This window comes from Formica exsecta, unplaced genomic scaffold, assembly GCF_003651465.1.
Source record: "Formica exsecta isolate Colony F162 unplaced genomic scaffold, ASM365146v1 scaffold125, whole genome shotgun sequence".
NCBI classification, from domain to species: Eukaryota; Metazoa; Arthropoda; class Insecta; order Hymenoptera; family Formicidae; genus Formica; species Formica exsecta.
Window position 1 is genome coordinate 567,232 of NW_021848584.1, and position 26,665 is coordinate 593,896.

The following is a 26,665-nucleotide window of genomic DNA, read 5'->3' on the forward strand; positions in this document are numbered from 1 at the left end:
TACTTATTCTTTCGCACAGAAATAAAATACTGATTATTCCATGTATCAAGCGAGCGCTTTTTTCTTGGTTATTATTAACAATACTTTAAATTATAGATAATTCTACTGAAAGTGTGTTTATTTATATCCATATTTGTGTGTATTATTTTGTATTAAATAATTAAATAACTTTGTAAAAATATGGAAAACAGATAAATATTTTTACGAGTACCATGCGAAGATTTCAACAATCGTTGCGTCTGTCGAAGACTTCGATGATCGGAACTTCAAAATTACAAAAAGCTCATTCGTGAGTTAAATCCAACTTGCTTTAAATTTACAAGGCATTTATTACACAATTCTTATTTTTCTTAGAAATGTATATATTATCTTTCACATTTGTAAATCATATATTATACTTTCTTTATACAATATATATTACATGTGTGTATATAAATTTTTCTTTACAAATATCTTTAAATGTTTAAAATAGTGCTTTAATCGCCAAATAAATGACATCATTTTAAAGACATATGTGTACATATTCGTTATTGTCGTTAATATGTAATATATCTATAGATAAACAAAATACACATGAAAAAGTGAGATATATGATATGACAAAAATCCATTCTGTACGATCATTGAAGAGTGTTTTTCATGACAGCATAATATATTAGACAAGATTATTTTTTAGATAGAATATTAGAATTAATTCTAAAAAAATTCAAAACGTTCTTTTTATTGATTTAATATTCATGCATATTTAAATTTTATTGCAACCATAGGATATTGTATTACAAGTTTAATAACGGCACATTTTATTAATACGTTTGTATGTTATCGATGTAACGTTGTCGACTTATCACCGGAATGCTCGATTAATAAATAGCGTGACGAACTTTCTACAGATCGTTACAGATTTTTATCGCGAATTCTGCACGCGCAAGCGTATGAAAATTATCGCTGGATAAAAACACGGTAAGATAAAATAATTATTTTATATCAACGTGACTTTTTATAAGTCTATTGTTTCTATCGTTTATTTTTATACTTTAGAAATTATTAATTTATAGAAAAAAAATGTTTCAAAATTTCTTTTACAATCTTATATCTTGTTTTTAATATTGTATATGTATAATAATATGTGTAATATTTATATCTTACATAAGTAATCTCTCTATATCTGTATTAGAATAATAAAAAGTTTTATATTATTGATAATAACGTCTTTTTTAAAAAACATTCCTACACAATTCTTGTTGCATATTTGAGAGATTAATTAAAAACTTATTATGTAATATACATTCTACATGTATTAAAAACAAGAAAAAACATTTAACTTTAACACAATTTAATTTTTATATTATTTTTCTGTACTCTCAAATTCTTTTCTAAATTACTTTTCCAATCGAAATAAAGCAGAACAAGATTTATTTGAGTCTCAAAAAAACATAGGAGCATCTCTCAAATTATTAGATCGCTTCTTATTTTGCTATTATAATGCAATTTCTGTCAAGAAATTTTTGAGTTTTAAAAGAAAAAAAATTCGTAAAAGCGCCAAATGAGAAAAGTTTAACTAATCAAAGACATTTCTTTCGCGACAATCCTCCAAATTAATTTTTTTTAAACTTTTAAATCCAAATGCGTGACTCTGTATAATATGAGGTAAATTGAGATAAAACTCTTTTTTTCGAGCGAATAAATCACGAAAAAAAATAACACTCGATATCACATTATACATCGGACTCACAATACGACGTATTCAATCGATTTAAAATACCAAATTATAGAACCGTAAATTATGTTTTGAATAAATCAGTTCGATATTCGACGCATTTACAAAAATAAAAAAAAAATCTGCTTTATTTCACATATATTTTAAATTTATTTCAGAGATTGCAGAACGGCGAAGAAGAGCATAGCGAATTTGGTTAAGCGCATATCGTACTTATTCATGCGAAACACACACACGCACCATGCAGGTATACATATATCTTATATGGAAATACATACATATATATCATATAAAAATGACAAAATATTTATTATAATTCAAGAAAGAATAGATTTTATTCATTTTATTAAATTAAAACTGCATTAAAACTACGTAAGATTATCTGAGGTGCAAAGAGCTTTATGGTTTTATAAAAGGCGTTGTCTTTTATTTTAATAAAACATAAATTTAAAATATAAATAAAATTAATTTTAATATATAAAACAATGGCAATTTTGCTCTTTATATTTTAACATAACATCTGATGAAATCGAGAAAAAAATAAAATTTGAGAGAAGAAATGGTACAACCATAAAATTCCTCGCGAAGCAAGTCAATAAATTAATGAGCGTGTCAAGATAACAATCGACAAAATGTCGAATAAAAAAGAGTAAAAATTACTTTATAAATAAAGAGATAACGTACCTTGTAACCGAGATAAGCGAGTAGCAAGGCCTCAGTTAACGACACCATCGCCAAAATCACTTGAACTACCCACAGCTCTAGGGGTCTTCTGACCCAGAGAATTGCGTCCCAATTGATGGTCGGGTGGTCCTGAAACTCCTCCTCCGTCAAGTTTTGAGACGCGAGAAACTCGGTCTTGTTGCCTGGTATGCAATCGTAACTAGAGAGAAAAGTTATAAGTGATGAGTACGCCGATAGAGAGGGACATGGATTGTCGCGCGATATTTGCGTGCACAAATCGGACGAGCTCGATAGGTTTCCGATATCAAGTGTGTCGTTTGGATTGCATCGGGGATTCAAATATCACCGTTGCGGAAAGAATAGAAAGAACGCAATACCGAATGCGATGAAAAAGGTATATTCAGGCGAATCGAGACGTACATTTTCTATTAAAATTTCTGCACCAATATGTGGAGCTCTTATATATGCTTGCATATATAAGAGAGCTTCATTGAGATCGCCATTCCCCTGTCAGTGACAGTTTCCTCGGAGAGCTTGGAATCGATAACTCCTTAACGGAAATTTGATCGGAAGCTTAATCATGAAGTTACTCTTCGAGTATTAAGAGATTTTGGTAAATTTACATTAAAGAATATCAACGGAGACGATGAGAGTCCTTTTTCATCACAAAGTTTCAAACAACAGGAACTTACAAAGACTTATATAATTTAGAATTTAGATATCTAATGATAAAAATTACAACCTTGCAATAAATTATTTCTTGTATCAAATTTTCGATAAAGAAATTATATTTATATCTTTTTTTTATATTTATTAAATATTATTTACGAGAAAAAGGCGTGTGCAGGATAAATGATATAGTTTTTTTTTTTAAGAAATGTAGAAAAATATCAAAAAATTCTATTGAGAATACTGGTATCCTTATATATGCAAATAACAATGCTACATCATATTCGTTGTACAGTCTTATCTGTGCGTCTTATTCTCAGCCATGTTAGGAGCGCAGCATGATATGCATAATCATGCATGAACTTTACATTGCTGCACATTGAAAAGAGTTTTTCTTTGTAAAAATAAAATTTTCCCGGATAACTACGTCGACGATGAAACGGAAAGAAACCAAATAAAACAATTACTGTCTTTTCGACGTCAGTGGTCGTTTATGCTAAAATATATTCCAGATTATCTGTATTTTTTAAATTTGTTTATTTTCTTTATCAATATAAATGTATTTTTTAATAAAAATGACAAGATAAATTAATAGCATCATTAAATGCGATATTTGGGTTTTCACTTAAAAGATTGTTTCTATAGTTAAAAAAAAAAGTTCGATATGAAGCTCACGTTTCCGGACTCCCCATGGACATTTTAACTCACTCGGGCATTGAATGTAACTTACCATGCTGCGAATGTTGGGTCGCTGTCGGTAATAACCCTGAATATATACAGGAAGCATGTTAGCAATTTGAAGAAGAGATTAGCAAGTCGTATCCTCAAGCCTGAAACATAAGTTCAATTTTTCATTTAATTTACATCTTTGTTGTAACTTTCTATTCAATTATTTTTTTTTATTAAGTATACAATCTCTACAAACATTCTTCCTTTTATTTTGTCTTTTATGTATCAAGATATAATATAAAAAGTAGGCTTCAATTTACATATTAAATTTATACGGACTTTAAAAAGATATAAAGCACTCTTTATATCACCTTATCAATCAATAAATTCTTTATATAAATATCTTGACAGCATATTGGGAGTTTTCCTTCACACATGAATATTTTTAAGATATATCGAGATTCTCAAAATTTTCTCGATTCTCAAGTTAAATTTAGCTCTCGATTTTCCATATACGAAAGAGATGCTCGATTAAAAACGTATACTTTGTAAATGTATTTATTTATAAATTCAAAATATTTCAAATTTATTCTAATTTAGTGTAATAAATTTTATTATATAAAATTATATAGTTATATAATTTAAAAAAATTTTTAAGTAATATAAAATTTATTATAAATATATTATCAAATATATAGTTTAGTGTAATAAAATTTAAACTAATATACAAAGAATATATATATATTCAATATAATAAAGAATTTAACATAATAACGAATATTTACTGCAATTTATGCTATTATAAGCCTAAAAGTTATGTAATATACTAAGGTTTCCCAGAGAATCAAATTAAAGACCGGTTTACGCTTAGACCGGATATCGATCGACCGGGTGGTTCTAACAAGATGCTTTAACCAATTGCCCACGACAAATTCCACAAAGAGCAACAAAACATTGACCTGTTGGGTTCACGACGTCCTAATGCACAGGTCAGGTACAAAGGTCAGGTAAGAGAAATTTGTGATGGCACAATATCTATTATCGACTATCGCCATCAACCCTGAAGGAGCACAATCGTGCTCTTTCGAGATATCTGCGAGAATGACGGCCGCGATATCTTTGCAATTGCCTTTCGCAACGGCATTGCCATTTCGAAAGGAAGCAATCAAGACTGACTACATTGCGATACGCCGGAAGAACGTCGACGACAATCCGGCTATTTCCGACGGCGACAAATTTAGCAAAAATATAATATTAGGGAAAAGGGAAGTAATGTAGTTAAGCTTGGAATTTATCCCCAGGGTATCGCGATATTTATCTCTAAAACATTTTTTAGACACATCTTTTTCTTTGTCTTTTTTATTAATTATATTTTACTTTTAAAATTCAGTACTCTAAACATATTCCAAAATTTGATAACAAACGTATAATTAATTTTAGAATATATATCAATATATTATATAATGTTTAATATAATTATAATCCATTTTATTAAGTGAAAAATTTGGGAAAGCTATGTATAACATATAGTAGAAACGTAACATATCTTAATCACACAGCTACATATCTCGCGTATTACGATGTAGTACAGAAAATAATGCTGCTATCAAATAGCACGATATAGAATCATAGATATGAGTTTACAGCGGTGAATCTCCTATGCCTATGAAATATGTGATATCAAATATATTGATACATTAGTACGTAATATCATGCATAAATCATAGCAAATAGTTTTTTTATAATAATCACGATAGGAATCTTTCAGAAATACAACGCAGCACAAAACAAAACTGCTCAAAATATAAATTTGATTAAGACTTCTATGATTATATATACATATATGTATATAAAAAAAATTGTTTAACATCAATTTGTTAAACTAAAATATTGTAAACGGATTTGCTGTCAATTTTCAGTACAATTAATATTTTTTATTTCGATTTTTACACATCCAATTAAAGAATTTAGTAATTACATTCAAAAAAGTATTTATCATAATCTTCCATAAAAAACTTCTCTTTATATTTAAAATATATAAAAATTAAAATTTTTTATAAACACAAATAATGAATTTTTACTTACTCGAACGTTGATTCTTGATGAAATACAGCTGCAGCCGTTCCTTGAATGTATTTTCGTTCACATAATACTCGACACGAACTCTGAAAACAGACATATGACGATATTATTACTAACTGGTTTCGCAAACTTTTCGTAAGTGTTAACTATAATGATAACTATAATGTTATCTAATTTTACGCAATGGTTTCATTATTATATTAAATAACTTTAGTAAGTTTTATATATCTGTTTGTTACATATATACACATATCTCCGTATTACAAGTCGTTTTTATTTTAATGACAAACTTTAACATTCTGTAGCAATCTTACATATGCATATCTGTATCGACATTTGTGTTTGTAAAAATAATGTGCAGTCACGAAGGAATACGCATATCTATGTCTATGGAGACCTGTCGACCGGAACTATTTAGAGATCAAAGGAACGACAAGGAGAATGTCTCTATATTATTAAGCTCGCGTAACTAATCGAATAGTGCAATAGTGAGGCGCATATGTGCTATTCAAATTATCATTATTACTATCTATTATCTACTGTATTATATCCTATGAGTCATTTCCATCCAACATTATATAACAGTATAACATTCGTATAAGACTCATTTCTTTTTACAAAAATTGTGGCATATATTAATTGTAGTATAAATTATATGACAACGCAATGTTGTTTGAAAAAACTTGTTAATGTCGCTTATTATAGATTTGTCGAGTATTATAAAAGAGAGAAATTTATTTTACATATTTATTTGCTGCTGCATAAAGCTTAAATTGGATACAATATTTAATAATTTGCATAATAAAATAATTTTATAATATTACCTCTTAAATTATATATATATATAAAACGGCGACAAATTTAGCAAGAATATAATATTAGGGAAAAGGGAAGTAATGTAGTTAAGCTTGGAATTTATCCCCAGGGTATCGCGATATTTATCTCTAAAACATTTTTTAGACACATCTTTTTCTTTGTCTTTTTTATTAATTATATTTTACTTTTAAAATTCAGTACTCTAAACATATTCCAAAATTTGATAATAAACGTATATTATATAATGTTATATAATGTTTAATATAATTATAATCCATTTTATTAAGTGAAAAATTTGGGAAAGCTATGTATAACATATAGTAGAAACGTAACATATCTTAATCACACAGCTACATATCTCGCGTATTACGATGTAGTACAGAAAATAATGCTGCTATCAAATAGCACGATATAGAATCATAGATATGAGTTTACAGCGGTGGATCTCCTATGCCTATGAAATATGTGATATCAAATATATTGATACATTAGTACGTAATATCATGCATAAATCATAGCAAATAGTTTTTTTATAATAATCACGATAGGAATCTTTCAGAAATACAACGCAGCACAAAACAAAACTGCTCAAAATATAAATTTGATTAAGACTTCTATGATTATATATACATATATGTATATAAAAAAAATTGTTTAACATCAATTTGTTAAACTAAAATATTGTAAACGGATTTGCTGTCAATTTTCAGTACAATTAATATTTTTTATTTCGATTTTTACACATCCAATTAAAGAATTTAGTAATTACATTCAAAAAAGTATTTATCATAATCTTCCATAAAAAACTTCTCTTTATATTTAAAATATATAAAAATTAAAATTTTTTATAAACACAAATAATGAATTTTTACTTACTCGAACGTTGATTCTTGATGAAATACAGCTGCAGCCGTTCCTTGAATGTATTTTCGTTCACATAATACTCGACACGAACTCTGAAAACAGACATATGACGATATTATTACTAACTGGTTTCGCAAACTTTTCGTAAGTGTTAACTATAATGATAACTATAATGTTATCTAATTTTACGCAATGGTTTCATTATTATATTAAATAACTTTAGTAAGTTTTATATATCTGTTTGTTACATATATACACATATCTCCGTATTACAAGTCGTTTTTATTTTAATGACAAACTTTAACATTCTGTAGCAATCTTACATATGCATATCTGTATCGACATTTGTGTTTGTAAAAATAATGTGCAGTCACGAAGGAATACGCATATCTATGTCTATGGAGACCTGTCGACCGGAACTATTTAGAGATCAAAGGAACGACAAGGAGAATGTCTCTATATTATTAAGCTCGCGTAACTAATCGAATAGTGCAATAGTGAGGCGCATATGTGCTATTCAAATTATCATTATTACTATCTATTATCTACTGTATTATATCCTATGAGTCATTTCCATCCAACATTATATAACAGTATAACATTCGTATAAGACTCATTTCTTTTTACAAAAATTGTGGCATATATTAATTGTAGTATAAATTATATGACAACGCAATGTTGTTTGAAAAAACTTGTTAATGTCGCTTATTATAGATTTGTCGAGTATTATAAAAGAGAGAAATTTATTTTACATATTTATTTGCTGCTGCATAAAGCTTAAATTGGATACAATATTTAATAATTTGCATAATAAAATAATTTTATAATATTACCTCTTAAATTATATATATATATAAATTTAATAAATATATAATTTATACATATGTATCTGATAATTAAAATATGTCAATTTGTCTCGTTTATATTCTTGCTGATTACTAATCGCTATCTATGTTCATCCTCGCATTCGTCCGTCTCCGAATTGGACTTTAGATTAAGAAACAAAACCGCAAGCGTGCAATGACCGTTGTTGTTATTGTCACTACTGCAGCAAAGTGAATAGGCCGATCTCATTAGTCGGTCGTTATTTTGCCTGTTCGGCCGTCGCAGTCCTTATTTTTAGCCGCGGCAAATGCGTCGGCGTTGCCGAGAATAGCGTCGCGTGACGTCACCAGGCCGGCGTCGACAGGCGGTCTGTCGTACGCGATCGTTCCCAGTTGTTGAACTGGTTCTTTGACCCACATAACGTCACGAATGCCTGACCTAGGCTATTTGTCCTCAACGCGGAGAACCGATGGAATGAAACGATGCCAATCGAGACGAACGGGCTTGCGTTCAACTTTTTGCACTCTCTCACTCTTGAAGAGACAAGTGTAGACAGAAATTCATGGATGCTTGCACATTTTTTCTCAAAATAACATGATATATATTATATATTAAATGAGAATAATTAATCGGTAAAACGTATGCTAAAATAATCGGTAAGAGATTTTGTAAAATCATCATATACTACTTTAACACGTGTCTTAATAAAAATATCACAAAATTCCAAATATATGTTTAATGCACGTAAGCTTATTAAATACTTATCACAAACTTTTCTGTAGTTATAATTGTATATGCAATAGCATTAAATTAAATTATATATGCAATAGCATTAAATCAAATTATATATGCAATAGCATTAAAGCAAATAATTAATGCTATTGCATTGATTATTTGCTTTAATTATTTTAATTCTAAAATTTTTTTTTGATAAATGTACCGATAACTACCAAAAGGTCTCTATAACGCTTAATTAAATTAGATTTAAGTAATTTTCAATATTTGATTGCGCTAGCTATAAAATTATAATATCGGTAGGCAAAGCGACGGGTTTCCTATTTTTATTGCAAAGTAAACATAAAAATAATTGAAATATCGCGTTGAACTACGTACTATTTTAAAATCATTGAGTTTGACATTTAACGGGAAGTGACACGTCAATGTATTTCAATAGTGCAGAAATTTCACGGAACATTGCATGAAACGATACAATGTTAAACAATCGTCAAATTTGAAGAATTTAGAAATGCCAATTTTTTTTTTACAAGAGCAGCCGACAATTCTGTGGACGATACAAAGCGAAATGTATCAATATCACTCGAGTTTCATACGCGAATATTGCCGCAGTCTCTTCGTGATACGCGGTAATTTAACGCGATCGGCTGTGCAAACGAGAAAGGCACGTTTAGTGGGCCGTGAGTAATGTCACTGACAAAATACGTGGGCCGATGTTCTTGTTTCGAGGACACTCGGCCTAAGAGAATATGTTGATATCGCCATTGATTGAACCCGTCATTTTTGCAGATGAGTTCTATTTCCTTTCCCCAAACTCTCCAAATTTTTAAAGCTAACGAGAAATTTAAGATAAAGATCAAATTACAAGTCAGTCTTTGCGAGAATTGTATATTATTTGTATATTCGAGATTTATGATACCTGATATCTACGAGACTACTTTCAGCAATCATGATATTCAAGAAGAGCAAGAAAGGGTAAAAAAATCTTTGGGGAAGAAAAAGATCTTTTACCTAAACTTATCTATAATTAATCATATTAAACACCTAAGCGTCTGTATTTAAAGAAAGTCAACAATGGATGGCGATAAGGCCCCAAATCGGCCCACAAAATATCGTTTTCTCTTAAATATGCAGAAAATCGATTTTCTTTCATATTTTAATAAATATAGAAGAAAATATAGAAATATAGAAATACAAAATTTTTTTTTTATTTCGATACCATCCATTAAGAAATATACCCTGAATGTAGATATGATCGTTAAAAATCATAAAAAATTGTATTTTTTTTTATATTTAATCGCATTTTTTTCATAGAGCGCGTTCGTGTATTACAAAGATTTTTACACATATATAGTGTATGACTATATAAGACACAACATAAATAAAATTGTATTTGCCACGCTTCCTTTCCATCATAGTTTTGAAAATAGCGATACAGATTTTTCAGGCCACGTGTAAGAAATCCATAAATCAAAGTGTTAATGATCGTCAATCATTCATCATTTAAGATTGTTTCGCGACAAATGGAAACGATGTATTGCGGAATAATTGACAGCTTCATTACGACGTTTCTAATTACATTGCATGGAAATGTGGTTCACTACCATCGTCAACGATCATTTCCAATTGAAATTGCATTCTGGGAATCGCGAGGTGACATTTGCAAACCGCATTGAAAGCTTCCCAGCGGATGCACAGTAAAACCGATGCAACTCATCTCATCAAAGCTCGAATTGATCTGCGAATAGTAAGATATTAATCTGTTGTAAGTGCTTGCTTGCAACATATCGTAAATAACTTTGCCTTGAACTTTAGAAATTAATTTTTATAGTAAAATTAAAAATCAAATTGATTAAAAAATGTTGTATCTTTATATAAAATTTTAGAAACGCATTAATATATGTCTAACTCAACAAATCATAAGCTCATCAGTTATATTAATATGCCGTTGTACATCTTCGCAAATAATGTAAAATTATTCATACATAATTACATATGTTATATATATCACTTTATATACACAACAATATCCCAATAATATATTCAACGTTATAAAGCACTATAAAAGTTTATTTAATCCTAAAATATAATAATAAAAAGACTTGTTAATTTCTCCGACGTTAATCATTAGAAAGAATTCGAGCTGTTCAAAATCCTGGCAATGAGATAGGTCAACGGGGTTTCTCCCCCAATGAACAAACACCAATAACAACACCACATTACTGAAATTCAGTAATTTTCTATTCAGTCTTGAATTCGTAAAACGTTCTTGATATGATCTTCATTTTAATAACCCATTATCTTATGGATAAATTTGATAAATGCTTTATAACTTTATTCTGTTTAAAATTATATGATTAAAATTAACATAATCATATTTTGAATTATAAGTTTCTTTCTCAATCCTAATTGTTTCGCGAATCTAATCTAACTATTATTAAACTCAATTATATCATATATAATTATTTGTAAATTAAACTAAAGCAACGACTAAGCGTCGAATACCAAACACAAATAAATTTTATATATATATCCAATTATATTGACACGATAAAAATGAATAAAGATAAGTAATATACTTCAATTAAATTAAATATATAATTATCTGCTCATTGAATTATGGATTAATATGCATACGCCAGCAAATTCCGCGCAATCAAAGAGAAATAACCACTGTTTCAAACACAGCGAAATATTTGCATTTTAATGAAACGGATGTCTATATTGTCTAGATTGAGTCGTCACTGAAAAGTCAATCCGCAGTAATAAGTTTCAGAAAATGTCATTTCGTTTTTTATAAACCTTCCTTATCCAGCAAAGTAAACTTGCACTACTCCGTGTAAGAGTGGGTATGAATTTATTATTATGCTTTTAGCGTGAATGACGACGCTATTATCTCCGATTTTAATAATTTATTGACTAAGTTTCATTAATTTAATGACAAAGAGAGTATACTAAATTATATAAAAAAGCTCCGAGAGACTTCAATCGCGTTGTGTATTAATCATCCTTGAGCTATTATTAGTTTCTATTTTGTATATACCAACAAAGTATTAGAGTATTTGATGTGGAAAAGCCGCGATTGCCGGTTAATTAAACTCTCGATAAGAAGTAAGAGGCACACAGGCAATTCCGGTTTTCCGCTTCTCAAGGTATACTAAATCTGTTTGGATATTTTCTACTAGGATCATTAAAAATCTTTACATAAATTTTCTGATCTTATCAAATTATGCTAGTATACAATTTAAATCAATTCAATGCCTATATATTATGATTACATTGTTATAATTCATATCCGGGATTATATAAAGTTAGCATTATTTTTGGTTTATTATAATCTGAATACAATGTAAAGATTTTAAGTTTTTAGTAATTTTATCTAACAATAAAAAGCAATGTTATTTTATTTCTAGACTTTAAAGTTATAATAATACTATTATAAAAAAAATTGCCTGTTATTATGTATAATTATAACTTATATCGTTAATAGCCAAATTTCTTTATTTATAGTTCAAAGTATTTACTTAATCACAGAAAGAAAGAAAAACATTTTTAGAAAGGTTTTTATCTTTCCATTTTATTTTCGGCAATTGATCCTTCCGAGACACTTCATTCATTTTACTTCTATTTAAAGCAATTCTCAAGGAACAGAATCATGTCTTGCTCAATGGAAGTGGATATCATAACTCCGACTGGGGAAATATCACTTTAAGCAATTTATAAACAGCCGTTTCTCATCATTGTCCAAACTCGCCGCATCTAGGATCTATCAGATACAGATGCTTCATGCAACATTGACACTGCAGACTAACAAATTGAAAGTTTAACAGATAGCTTGACTCTGTAAATAGCCCTTCGAACCACTTCTGAACTTCAACTTTCCTATACACATCGCCAGCTGACTTATTCGTAAATGCATATCGTCGGTTAAGTTCGGTAAAACTTTTATCGAAGAATTGAATAATAGAAAGCTGTAACTCTTCAAAAGATATATTAATATTATCTTCACACATTGTTGTATGAATTATAAAAAAATTGTTCTATAAAACAAAAAAATTAAATAATATATATATATACATATATTATTTAATTTTTTTGTTTTAGAGAACAATCTTTTTTGGTTTTATCAATATATACAAATTTCATTGCAAGAAATGCAAAGAGAGAGAAATTTATTACAATGATGATTATACAACAATGACGAAAAAATTAGACACAAAGTTTTCAATGATAGATTGAATGATAAATTTGTGGATAGCTTGACTCTGTAAATAGCCCTTCGAACCACTTCTGAACTTCAACTTTCCTATACACATCGCCAGCTGACTTATTCGTAAATGCATATCGTCGGTTAAGTTCGGTAAAACTTTTATCGAAGAATTGAATAATAGAAAGCTGTAACTCTTCAAAAGATATATTAATATTATCTTCACACATTGTTGTATGAATTATAAAAAAATTGTTCTATAAAACAAAAAAATTAAATAATATATATATATACATATATTTTTTTTTTTTTTTTTTTATCTTTGTGTAGACTCTATACAAATCCTAGTACAGTTCATTGACGAGAGAACAAGAGAAAGAGATATTTCCGGCCGCTCGACCGTTACATTATTTTTTCATCATGTATGATTTCTTTGTTTCTTTTACGTTCTCATCAGCTTCTTTATTCACACTATCTCGATTTAACCATGTTACTTCTTCTTACGACTCACATACGCCATTATTTACCTCGCCAGCAGCCGTGTTACCATCCTGTCTCTCTTTTCAGTATATTACTTATATATTATATATATAGCTTGGAATCCTGGTGTTGTGATATAGTAGTGAAGAAACTGCTTCTTTGGGCACGTTGAATGATAAATTTATGGAATCTGAAATCGCAACCTATTCAAAATCAAAGATTAAATAGAGCATTAATTTTTAGTTTATAACGTAGATCTTACGTATTTTATCGTAATATTTTTGAATTAGTAATATCTAATTTCTTATATTTGTTCATTTCATTAATCATACAATATATGTTTGCTAATTTGATTTTAGTAAACTGTCTTTTTCTAAAAGACGAAAGAGACTTGGGCCAATCTCCCTAAATCGATAATGCAGGTTAAGAATAGAGTATTTTCTTCTCGAAGTAAATATATCCTATATAAAAAACAGATTGCGTCGCGGGATTCGAATCGGAGTGGGCGATATGTTATGCCGATCCAATATTTATGAGCCACCTGATGATCGTAAATGCTTTTATATAGGCAGAAAATTCGGCAGATCAACACACGTATTTGTTTCTCCGCGTGCATTCTTCTATGAATTATATAACTCAAGCTAACAGATTTGTTTTCCGTTGCTATATCTTACCGTCAATTGTTTCCACTCGCAATGATATCGATTGCACATAAACAAGTAACGTTACGCAAAGTGTTATTCGCCACGTATGTGTATGTGTATGTGTAAGTGTTGACAAAAGAATGTGGAAATTTTATGTCGATGAATAAGCTGCCCTTTATGAAATCTGCATAAAGGATAAAGAGAATACTTGTATATATATGAAAATTACGTTATTGTATTTAGTGTAATCTGAATATTATAGTACACGATTAATTGTGTACAAATAAGTTTACAATTAGTTAAAAACTAGATCACATTCAAGCCCATTTGTTAATGGGTTTGACACATGATAATTATTGCATGATAATTATTTGTAATCTGTAATTGATTAATAAAATTTGTATAAATAATGTACCTTTGAAACAAAAATTTAACATATTTTTTTGAAATATGAGATTATCTTATAATTATCTTATAATTTTAATGTCTGCATTTATCATAAGTATCTTTTTTCTTCATGTATTGAACAGTTATATATGTTAATATATGTTAATATATTTTTCTATAAATATTTTTTTAATTTTTAACATTTATAATTATTATTTACATGCACTACATCATATATTTTAATTATTTATAAATATTTATTAATTTTTTTATTGCGTGAGAAAAACATTTACATATCTATGAGATGCAAATCTACAATACAAATTTATTTACTAATTTTCATCAAAATCTAATAATAATTATATCACAAAAAAAAAGAAATAACATATGACATTTTCAAAAATTCCGTCAGTTCAAAATAATTCATTCGAACGTAAAGAGAGATGAGCTTGGTCTGAGTGAAGAGCACTCAAGCAGCTATGTTAATTTTTCAAAGGCAAAGATACGATTTCGCGACATGCTTGTTCGCTGTCTATAATCGAAATGCATTTTACCGATCCATGTCTCGTTTTTCTATAATTATATATCAATCTGCTTTTGCGCCGCGAATAGAACTACGACGCCGGTCGCCGCGTAAAAATATCCATCGACAACCTTGCACTCCATTGACCGCGTTATTACCGTAATATGTCATGTAACATACATATTTCCATATACGTGAATGCAGCCTTAACACGTACATCTATCCTTCGGAAACTAGATAAAACAAAATACACGCGTCAGTTTGTAATAGTTCATGTACATACATACGTACGACAACTTGCACTCGATTCAAGAAACTAGCTATATAAATACTAGTTACACTAAAAATGCAATTTTTTTTTATCAAATAGATACATTTTGTTAATTGTGATTTTTTTTTACTTAAATAAATATAACTTCGTTTTCAAAAATGTTTTGCTATATTAAATAAATTATTACTTGCATGTAATAAAAATTAGAATGTTTAAAATACATTATTTAAAATTTTAATATAAATAAAATATTTGTTTGAAAATAAAAAGTTATTGATTAAAATAAAGAAAACCTGTGTTTTTGAAACAAGCAGCCAAGAATTAAAAAATGTTTTATTTTATATTGTACTAATTCAAATATAGTTGCTGCTTGATTGAAATAACTAATTCCTTTGCAAGTATCTAAATAAATATTTTTTTAAATAAAAAGAAATTTTTTTGAGTTTAGTATATTTTTTTCAATGTACGTGGCGGCGCTTGCAGATTGAAAACTTCTTTTGCTCGCTTATATCTTGATTCTCAATATTTCTTATACGCGATAAAATTACGACAAAAATAAAAGAAAAAGAAAGAGAGAGAGAGAGAGAGAGAGAGAGAGAATATCAAAGAGAAGGCGAGAACAGCTAACGTAAAGAGTAGAATATATACTTCATTTTATGAAACGTAATATAATCTATATTATTGGTTTTGATTTTTCTCAGATAAAAGTTAGAAAATTATACAAAGAAAATTGCGTAGAGGATAATATTTCTTATATTATTTACTAAACAGAAAATTAAATTGGAAAACCATATAAGTTAAAAACACAATAAAGATAATCTTTTTAAAATAATAAATATATAAACATGTGATCTGTGTGTATGTGTAACAGATGTGTGTGGATTTATTATAGTCTAAAGATAAATTTCCTAAATATTAAAAATCATTTATGTAGATAAAAGTTAGGTAAAAATAATAGTCTGGACAAATATCCACACAAACAAAAAATGTTAATTCTAAGAATGTTTACTGAAGTCACGTCATTTTTACATTTTTCTAGAATATATGATATATAGAATAATTCCAAAAAGTTACGACAAATTTAGGGGTGATAGATCTCGTTAGATTGAACAATTTTCGTTGTCATGTCCGATGATTAAAGAAAAATTAGGATAATTATCACTTTTTGCTTAAACTACAAGACATCCACGGAAAAAAATCCACTTTTATTTCTTATTTTTCTTTATCCTGATAAATGACGTTTATATGAATATCGCAGTTTGCGAGATACGGAGATGGTGCCGTACGATATACGAAGTAAACAGCTCTCACTCACAAAAATGTAAATTCTAAGTAAAACGAGATAAAAGCAGAAAATAAGCGAGATTGTGTATAGTTTTACAATATTCATTTCGATACACATAGTCTAATCACGATATTACACGTATCTCATTGTATTTAAAGAACACAGATCATTGCATGAAATTCCAACTCTTCTTCTCGCTCTGAATCAATTTATTCGAGCAAATTGCTGCAGCTTCTTGTCAATACGAGTTTCCAATTAGTCACATTAGTAATTAATCATTCGATAGAAAAGCAATAATTAAGTAATGGGCCGAGTGCACTTACTTGTAGATCGCTAGTTTCTCAAGTAGTTGAACTTTGCTAATTCCTNNNTACGGGCTCGATATAATTAATTATCAATGCCTTTTAAACGATCGCTAAACCAGACCGCTAAACAACTGCTAAAAAATAAATACCGAAAAAACTGTTCTACTCAAGGGGATAATAATGCCAGCAAAGTTTAACGAGCAAGAACGCATTGATGAAATTAACGCACTGTATGTAATTAATTTTGAGAATAAACAGTAAAATATCCAATAAAAAATCTTTAACATTATACTTTATGCAAATTTACTTAATTAAAAAATATTGTTTGCCTCCTATATGATTTATCCTCCTATGTATTATTGATAAAAATATATTGCTCTCTATTTCCTTTTATTGAAACTTTAAATATATATGTTAGGAGTTATTCCTAAATTAACTTTAAAGTTTAAAACAATATTTTATATAATTCATCAAACTTTAAAATGCAGGAAAGAAAATTGCAATTATTTTTACATGCGTCAAAAATTTTCGGAAATTATATTCTAAATTATATTCTAAATTTTGTATTCCGTATAGCACAATTTAAAATAGAAGGTACGCGCTATTATAAGGTATGACTCAATAGCGCGTATAGATTTCTTTTCCGTCCGAGGTATTTTCGATAGAACTAAAATGCGACGTAGCTAGTACACGTACTAGCAATATCCAGCGATACTCGAATAAATGGATACTGTTGGGGCAAGATTGTGCCGCATTCTCGCGTATATGCTTTTAACCGCGGAAATCGTCGACAGTTATCTTTCCCCGACATTTGCAACAATTGCAAGATAACAAAGAAAAATCCCGCGTATATGATACATACTGCATGTACGCATCTCGAGAGCATTCACCGACATAACGCACGTAGATATAATGCACGTAATTACGTGTTAGACGGCCATCTTGATAGTGGGTGATGGCACACAGGTGTATATAAACAATTGAAATGCCTGAGAGAGAAGAAGATAAAAAGAGAGAGAGAAAGAAGGGTGTAAACGTGGCATAAACATCGCAATGACGCATAACGCAGTAATTAAGATAATACGGTTTGCATCACGAAACACGTTAAGGGAGTGCTCTTGGGTTGACACGCTGAGCATGATACATAAATGTTAAATTAGTTCCGAGCTAATTGTGTATATTCAGGAGAATTCTGGCAATAAAACTAGCAGACTTCATAAAGCAACGAAGTACTTTCTTTCTTATTTTGTTGTGTCTTCATAAAAAAAGTTATTGAGGCTTGATTTATACCGAAATAAAATTTTAAAAACATTTTAATTAAATTTTATTTAATTAAAATTTCTTTTCAAAAATACACCGCGCTCGATAGCAATACGAAATGTAAATATCTTGTAAGAAAAAGTACACTTTCTCTTTCACTTATAATTATATAATTGTCCAATTTTGAATAAGATTTCTCTAATAGAATGATAATTCCTGATATTTATAAAATTCCTGATATTTTATAAAAAATTATAATTATCTCATTAAGAGAAACTGACACAAAATGTACGCAAAGTTGAATTAGAAAATGATGTATATATTTAATAGAGAGCTTTCAGGTTTTTCCATCTGTATTTTTCAGACGTTAGTCAAATGCCGTAATTAATGAAATAAAATTTTAATTTTAACACTCGTATAAATATTCTACGTAATAGTACTGTGAGTACTGTGCATTAAACAAAATTAACAGGAATCCTCCAGAAAGTAATCTGAAATATCCAGCATAATCATTTTAAAAGTGTTAACATTTTAAACATTTTAAATTGCCTCCTATATGATTTATCCTCCTATGTATTATTGATAAAAATATATTGCTCTCTATTTCCTTTTATTGAAACTTTAAATATATATGTTAGGAGTTATTCCTAAATTAACTTTAAAGTTTAAAACAATATTTTATATAATTCATCAAACTTTAAAATGCAGGAAAGAAAATTGCAATTATTTTTACATGCGTCAAAAATTTTCGGAAATTATATTCTAAATTATATTCTAAATTTTGTATTCCGTATAGCACAATTTAAAATAGAAGGTACGCGCTATTATAAGGTATGACTCAATAGCGCGTATAGATTTCTTTTCCGTCCGAGGTATTTTCGATAGAACTAAAATGCGACGTAGCTAGTACACGTACTAGCAATATCCAGCGATACTCGAATAAATGGATACTGTTGGGGCAAGATTGTGCCGCATTCTCGCGTATATGCTTTTAACCGCGGAAATCGTCGACAGTTATCTTTCCCCGACATTTGCAACAATTGCAAGATAACAAAGAAAAATCCCGCGTATATGATACATACTGCATGTACGCATCTCGAGAGCATTCACCGACATAACGCACGTAGATATAATGCACGTAATTACGTGTTAGACGGCCATCTTGATAGTGGGTGATGGCACACAGGTGTATATAAACAATTGAAATGCCTGAGAGAGAAGAAGATAAAAAGAGAGAGAGAAAGAAGGGTGTAAACGTGGCATAAACATCGCAATGACGCATAACGCAGTAATTAAGATAATACGGTTTGCATCACGAAACACGTTAAGGGAGTGCTCTTGGGTTGACACGCTGAGCATGATACATAAATGTTAAATTAGTTCCGAGCTAATTGTGTATATTCAGGAGAATTCTGGCAATAAAACTAGCAGACTTCATAAAGCAACGAAGTACTTTCTTTCTTATTTTGTTGTGTCTTCATAAAAAAAGTTATTGAGGCTTGATTTATACCGAAATAAAATTTTAAAAACATTTTAATTAAATTTTATTTAATTAAAATTTCTTTTCAAAAATACACCGCGCTCGATAGCAATACGAAATGTAAATATCTTGTAAGAAAAAGTACACTTTCTCTTTCACTTATAATTATATAATTGTCCAATTTTGAATAAGATTTCTCTAATAGAATGATAATTCCTGATATTTATAAAATTCCTGATATTTTATAAAAAATTATAATTATCTCATTAAGAGAAACTGACACAAAATGTACGCAAAGTTGAATTAGAAAATGATGTATATATTTAATAGAGAGCTTTCAGGTTTTTCCATCTGTATTTTTCAGACGTTAGTCAAATGCCGTAATTAATGAAATAAAATTTTAATTTTAACACTCGTATAAATATTCTACGTAATAGTACTGTGCGTCATGCACATTAAACAAAATTAACAGGAATCCTCCAGAAAGTAATCTGAAATATCCAGCATAATCATTTTAAAAGTGTTAACATTTTAAATTCGAAATCTTGACATTAAATCTAATCTTTTTCTCTCTTTTTATATAAAGCTTTCTCATTTCTAAAAAAAGATGCAAAATATTGATCAATATAAAATTAGTATGCATTAATAAAATTAGTTTTTGATATAACAATCAGCAATTTTTTTGCTTGCAATGGTTCTTGACGAATTTCTTGTGATGATAACGGCGGGTATGTACACACTTATCATCAACGTTTGCTATCGAAATATTCTTCGGGTTACTATTCGTGATGAAATGGATCGCAGAATTTCGGTTTATGAGAAAAAAATTTATAAAACATTCGCATTCACGGTGACATATGTAAGGATCAATGTATCGAGAACTCTTTGTTCGCGAAAAAGAGTGAACGTGATACTATGATATCGATGCGGAAGTGAATAATTTTTTTGTTTGTCGACTATATGTATATCACCTCACGCTAAAAATAATTCATGATTTATCTTTGCCTAAAAATCGCACAGTAACACAATCGCGATAACACAAATAAAATAGCTATCCTTTTTCAAGAGAACGTTTTCTCATTCATTAATGTAAAATGTCATCATGTTAATTAAAATGTATATGTCATATGTACACCTTTTGCTTATTTTAAAGATATATTTTAAAGACATAATTATAAAAAAGAAATTAATATTATATCGTAATAAAATATCAATTATTGTAGTATTAAATATAAATTGTCAGAAATACGAACCTTATATTTTTTAATCTATCTAAATGTGGGCCAGTTTTTTACCGTTTATTTTTATAAACACTTTGAATTTTAGAGCTTCTGGTTATTGCAAATTTTTAATAATTCTTAGTATAAAAGTTTCTACATTAAAGGCTTACCAAAGTTTTATCGTTTGGTATATATAACAAGAATTGTGTAGAATTACGATGTGTTTCACAGAGTCGCTGATGAAAATGCAAAATCAACTTTCTGGGCGTGGAGATGTCTCATGCAATTTATTATGACGGCGACGACGGATTCTCGAGATACAATACGGAACTTTGCGGCAGGGTGTATCAAGCTATAAAGTTGTAAACGCGGTCAGATCGAAATGAACAACCATGGGGGAAGGTGCGACATGACAATGCCTTCCTCGAGGTCGACAATATTGATTCGTAAACCACCGACGTTGTGCTACGCCCGTATGAATCTAAAGCGGATACAACGTAGACACATCGATAAATCGCAGATTCCCAGTTTTTCGTGTGATTCTCATGTATATAAAATGTGCATGAATTCAAGATAGAATTTGTTTAAAAAGTCTTTCTATTGATATGTCACAGGTAAGTTGTGATACTGATGTATAATCTTTGTCATGTTCATCATGTTCAATCATGTTCAATCATGTTCTTAAAAAAAAAAAAGAAATAGAAACAATTTAAATTATATTAATTAAATTATATATCCGCGCTAACTTTACATCAGCATAAAAAAAACATTTTATAACTATATAAATACAGTGTCGATAAACTTAATAAAAAATTTGCAAAAGTTGCAAAACTATCTTGACTAGTTAAGAATTTTGCATTTAAATTAAAGAGTAAAAAAATATGAAAAAAGATCAAAGTAAAAATTTGTTGCCAGATATTTTTCCAAGCCATGATTACTTTTTTTCTAACAAAATAATAAAATATAATTTCATGAGATTCTAATAAATATTAACATGATAAAAATTCCAAGTCAAAAGTGAAGAAGTTCACTGACATTATATGATCGTGTAGACGTCATGTGTTACACAGAATATCGAGAAATTGAACAAAGACAAGCTCGAATCAGATTTTTCTCTTTTTTTTCGTACAAATTCGCGTATACAAGGACTCATGTAGCTAAGTCGCGTCCATTAAGTATGTGATGCGATTGCCGCTTCTCGCCATGGCAACTTGACAAATCGGCTTTCATAGTGTAAGCCTTCTCGCTCCATGTAACCGGGATTCCGTGACGTAGATGGCCGGGAGTTCGTGAACATGGGAAAAAGAAGTGAGTTAAGGTGGTCTCGGTAATTGAGCGAAGGGATTTGAACGTCACGCGTCACTCGCACGCCTAGGGCTGAAAGAAGGAACTTCCGATCCAGCCACCATGTCAAAAAGGTTATTCGATCGCTCGTAAACCGGTCGGGACTCTCGGTTCTCTCGCTCCTCTCGCCCTTCTATCGGTTATGTGACAAATAACGTGCAAACGAAGAAATTTCCGCGTATATTGCGCCAATTAATTAAATTATTTCTGACAGTATCCTATAATTAAACATATGACTGTCGGTTAAAATCTATTGTACTTCTTAAGAAAAATCTATTGCAATTGTTAATTTGTATGATTTCTAATTTTGTGTTAGATAAATAAATCTGAAGATTATAAATTAAAAATTATATTTAGCTTTAAATGCACAGAAGACTATTAATCCGCGATAAAATCATGATATAATTGTTATCGATGAAATTTAAAATCACGCGAAGGCGCCTCTATGCTGTGTCGATTGTCTACAGTAGTCGCAGTAGTTTGAACACTTTTTGGTCAGACAGGCCCGAGTGTATGATACGCCAAAACCTATTTCCCATAGGTGTTGTGATTCGATTCAGTACTGCTATGCGAGTTACGACTACTTTTCTCCCTGGTGCGATTTTTTTCTTCGCTGCCGCGTCACGTTTTCCTTCTTTTCTTTTATCTCAAGCATAGCCGTGAAGTCCTACAACCCTCTCGAGATTTGTTCCAGGAAGACAAAAGGAGAGAGGATGACGCGGAGGGAAAACGAAATATAACTGGAGAACTAGGAGAGTGTCAGGGAGCATAAAAGTTTTCGATTAGTCTTCCGCGCGGGTTCGAAACGACTCTCATGCACAATGAGAAACCTGTATAATAAGCATTCAGTGAATGTGCATGTGATATTATCTCCGTGCTTTGCTTTTTTTCTTTCTTTTACCATACACAATGCGGCAAATACATCATATCCGGAAGATAGAATTTTGTCATGGAATTTTTCCCTTTTTCCTTCATATTTCAAAATTAGTTTCGTTCATTATCATTTCTTCTATTGCAGATCGTTGCGCATTTCAGATGTAAATAAAAGATTTTGTATAAAAACACTTGGAATTAAAAATGCATAAATATGACATAATACAATATAATAATTAATAAATAAATTTAACACTCTAAATAATTTTCCGGACATATGTACATAAAATCAAGTTGTAATGAAGCAATTGATGTTAATTACAAAAACAATTTTTTTATTAAATCATTTTTGTTGAGTAATTCCATGAAATACATTAAAATATTATATAATAAATAAAGTTAGGCAGGCAAGTGTTACATTTCATAATGTGTCTGTATTCATGCGCAAATTTTCTACTCATTGAGCAAAAAAAAAGAGAACTCCTAAAACATATCAGAAACTTTCCGACATATTTTCTCATGCAATGATACAGATATACAGAGTGTCAATTTGAAAACTTTCAGCCGGGATATCTCGGGAATTAATAAAGATATCAAAACAAGATTTTGGGGAGGATATAGGATAGCAAGGGGGACATCGAATCGCAGTATAACTGTCAAGGGATGAGTAATCCCCAAACAACTCTCTTGAAAATAGTAAGATTTACGGAAGGTTTTTTATAGATGAAATTATATATATATATTATATAGTAAAAATATTAAAAAATTTGAAAAAATTGTCCATATTATTATTAATTCCATGAAATACAATTGCAAAGGCGAATGTAATATTATCTATAATAAACGTTACTATTCTTTAATAGTAGCTCAAAATAATTGAAGGCTTTCTTTTCTTGTTTCGTTTGATTTGATTCAATTTCTGTATCTTATTGATTAACCGAAGCCATCAATACGCCGTGATGACATTAACGAATAAGTACACTACACACACACACAAAGTCGATCCTTTCTCTACTATTTATTAATGTCATTGCGATAAATGAGATGACATAGCAAAGTTTGATATTATTTTTATTTACTATATATAATGTTATTTTGACATGACAACATTAATGTCATAAGCGTATCTAGTATTGAGAAAAATACGGACAAGGAGAAAAAACGAAAAAACAGATGGATCAAATTTAAAAAATATCACACAATTTGGAGATAAATTATTTACAATTTTATTAAGTTTGTTGTAATATGTGTTGAACTTTTGTATCAATTTAATGTTTTTCAATATTCAATATTTAATTCATGAATAAGACATGACTTATTGTTTGCGTATGTACAGAACTTTGTAAAAAATGTCAAATTATAGATAATTTCAATTCATCGTTGCATGAAATTACTGGCATTTGCCAAATCTACTAAAAAGCTCCTGGGAAATTTTCTATAAGAATCTTACATTAAAATTCTTCCAAAAATTGCTTCTCTTTATCTTTCTCCCACGCACCATTTTTAAACAATTTCTTTTTAAAGAAAGTGCTGCTGATCAAAAGACAATGAAGTGACGCGTTCGCACCCCTACATGTTTGTTTGCTCGAAGAGCTGTCGACGATGAACGAAAGAGCATCGAATTTCATTGAGCTTACCAAAGTGTCGAGGGCAACGGTGTTGTAACAAGTTTTCGAAGGAAACGATGTTTTCCCACGAGGTCGCTCACTTTATATATAAAACGCCATAAAGCAGCAGAAAATAGTTCACGTCAGATTACTATGTCGTGATATTGTGCCGCGGTAAATAATATGAGGAACGCAGAATCTTGTCAAGATAAATTTACAGTAATACTTTGTGCCCGGCATAATGCACGGAATATAGTCTTACTTTAATAATGCTATATATAAATTTTGTTTATCACAAAGCAGCACGTACGCATTAAATATATAATATGTGATATAACTAAGATTATATAATTCTCCATTTCGATCAGCAAAAATTATGCATGTTATACTTATATATTTCCGTTATTTCTTATGCTAATTATTGATAGCATTTTGATAAATGCTGTATTTGATATAATTTAGAGAGATAATAAATACATAATAATATGATATATTTATAATATATCAATATTGTCAAGCTAAAATAATTAATTTATGTTATAATTAAAGGTACAATTTTATAAATAGACACATGACGTTTTTCCCTTTCTTGGATTATAATCAACATAATAGCATACCTCTCTTTTAATATAAAATTAATATAAAAAATAATATATATTTATAAAAATCTATATAATAATAATATAATGTATTTTAGAGGATTATTACATTTTAAAGTATATTGTCACATATTGTAGAAATCTTTTATTAGATTTCTCAGTCTATAAAATTTGATGTTTTTCAATAAAATTTATGAAAATCATATATAAATATTTAAATATTAAAATACTGATTTAGTGTTAGCGGATTTAATTCACTTTCAAACTTTTTTAGTAAGCCTTTGATAAGCCTATCGTATAAATATTATAAACTAAAAGTGCTCGTATATTTTTCTGCTTTTGATGTCCAATGCTGTTCCATATTCCAATTAATAAAGCACACGATTTATAAATACGAACACGAAAATATATTTTAGTCATTTGAAATTTCTTCTGAAAGAAAAATTTATTGTCGCTGCTTATGTCACAAATTTTCGACAAAAAATTGATAAATAATAATCGAGGAGAAGATAGAAAATTCTCCAGAAAGCAAATAGGATAAAATAGACATATCCGTCTAGCACGTATTTAAGTCGTGCTTTCGAAAATGCGATCGATAACCTATCTGGCCTATCCTTCGCGCATCAATAATTTCCTTATGTGCTGGCAACAGGTGATATATTCGTTCTTTCGCTGCATTCATTACCAAGTTTCCCGGATTCCTTCATACTCATTGGAGATCAAAATTATTATCAGACATGCAAGCCATTTAATTACATTTCTACTTTCGACTGCCTTTTTATTTTCTCTATCAAGATAATACTTTGCAAATTCGTGCAAATTGAAAACACGAAAAGTAACTAAACATTATATAATATATGTGTATTTTTATTATTTCAATACGTTTTATTTTATTCCTTTGACACTATTTGATTTCAGATCAATTATAATAAATATTTCAAAAACTATTTGATTCGCTTATTTTTAAATTTCTTAGCAGCTTTTTTATTACATGCTAATATCAAGCAAATAATATTCAGTCAAGCATATAATAAATTATCAATTTAAAAGAAATAATTTTGCAGTTGCTCTTGCACTAAAATTTTATAACTTTTTTCCTAAAAGGCAGTTGTCCAATTAA

The 26,665-nt window shown here is 29.2% G+C and overlaps 1 protein-coding gene across 1 annotated transcript in view; it reads right to left on the reverse strand.

Annotated features, from left to right (window-relative positions):
- LOC115245682 overlaps positions 1 to 26,665 on the reverse strand; it is a 145,125-nt gene that overhangs the window by 67,853 nt on the left and 50,607 nt on the right. The window contains exons 2-4 of the mRNA XM_029824106.1: positions 7,513 to 7,592; positions 3,800 to 3,899; positions 2,401 to 2,599 (exon numbers count right to left, since the gene is read on the reverse strand). Of these exons, the coding sequence (XP_029679966.1) occupies positions 2,401 to 2,599; positions 3,800 to 3,899; positions 7,513 to 7,592 (379 nt within the window). The remainder of the gene's footprint in view (positions 1 to 2,400; positions 2,600 to 3,799; positions 3,900 to 7,512; positions 7,593 to 26,665) is intronic.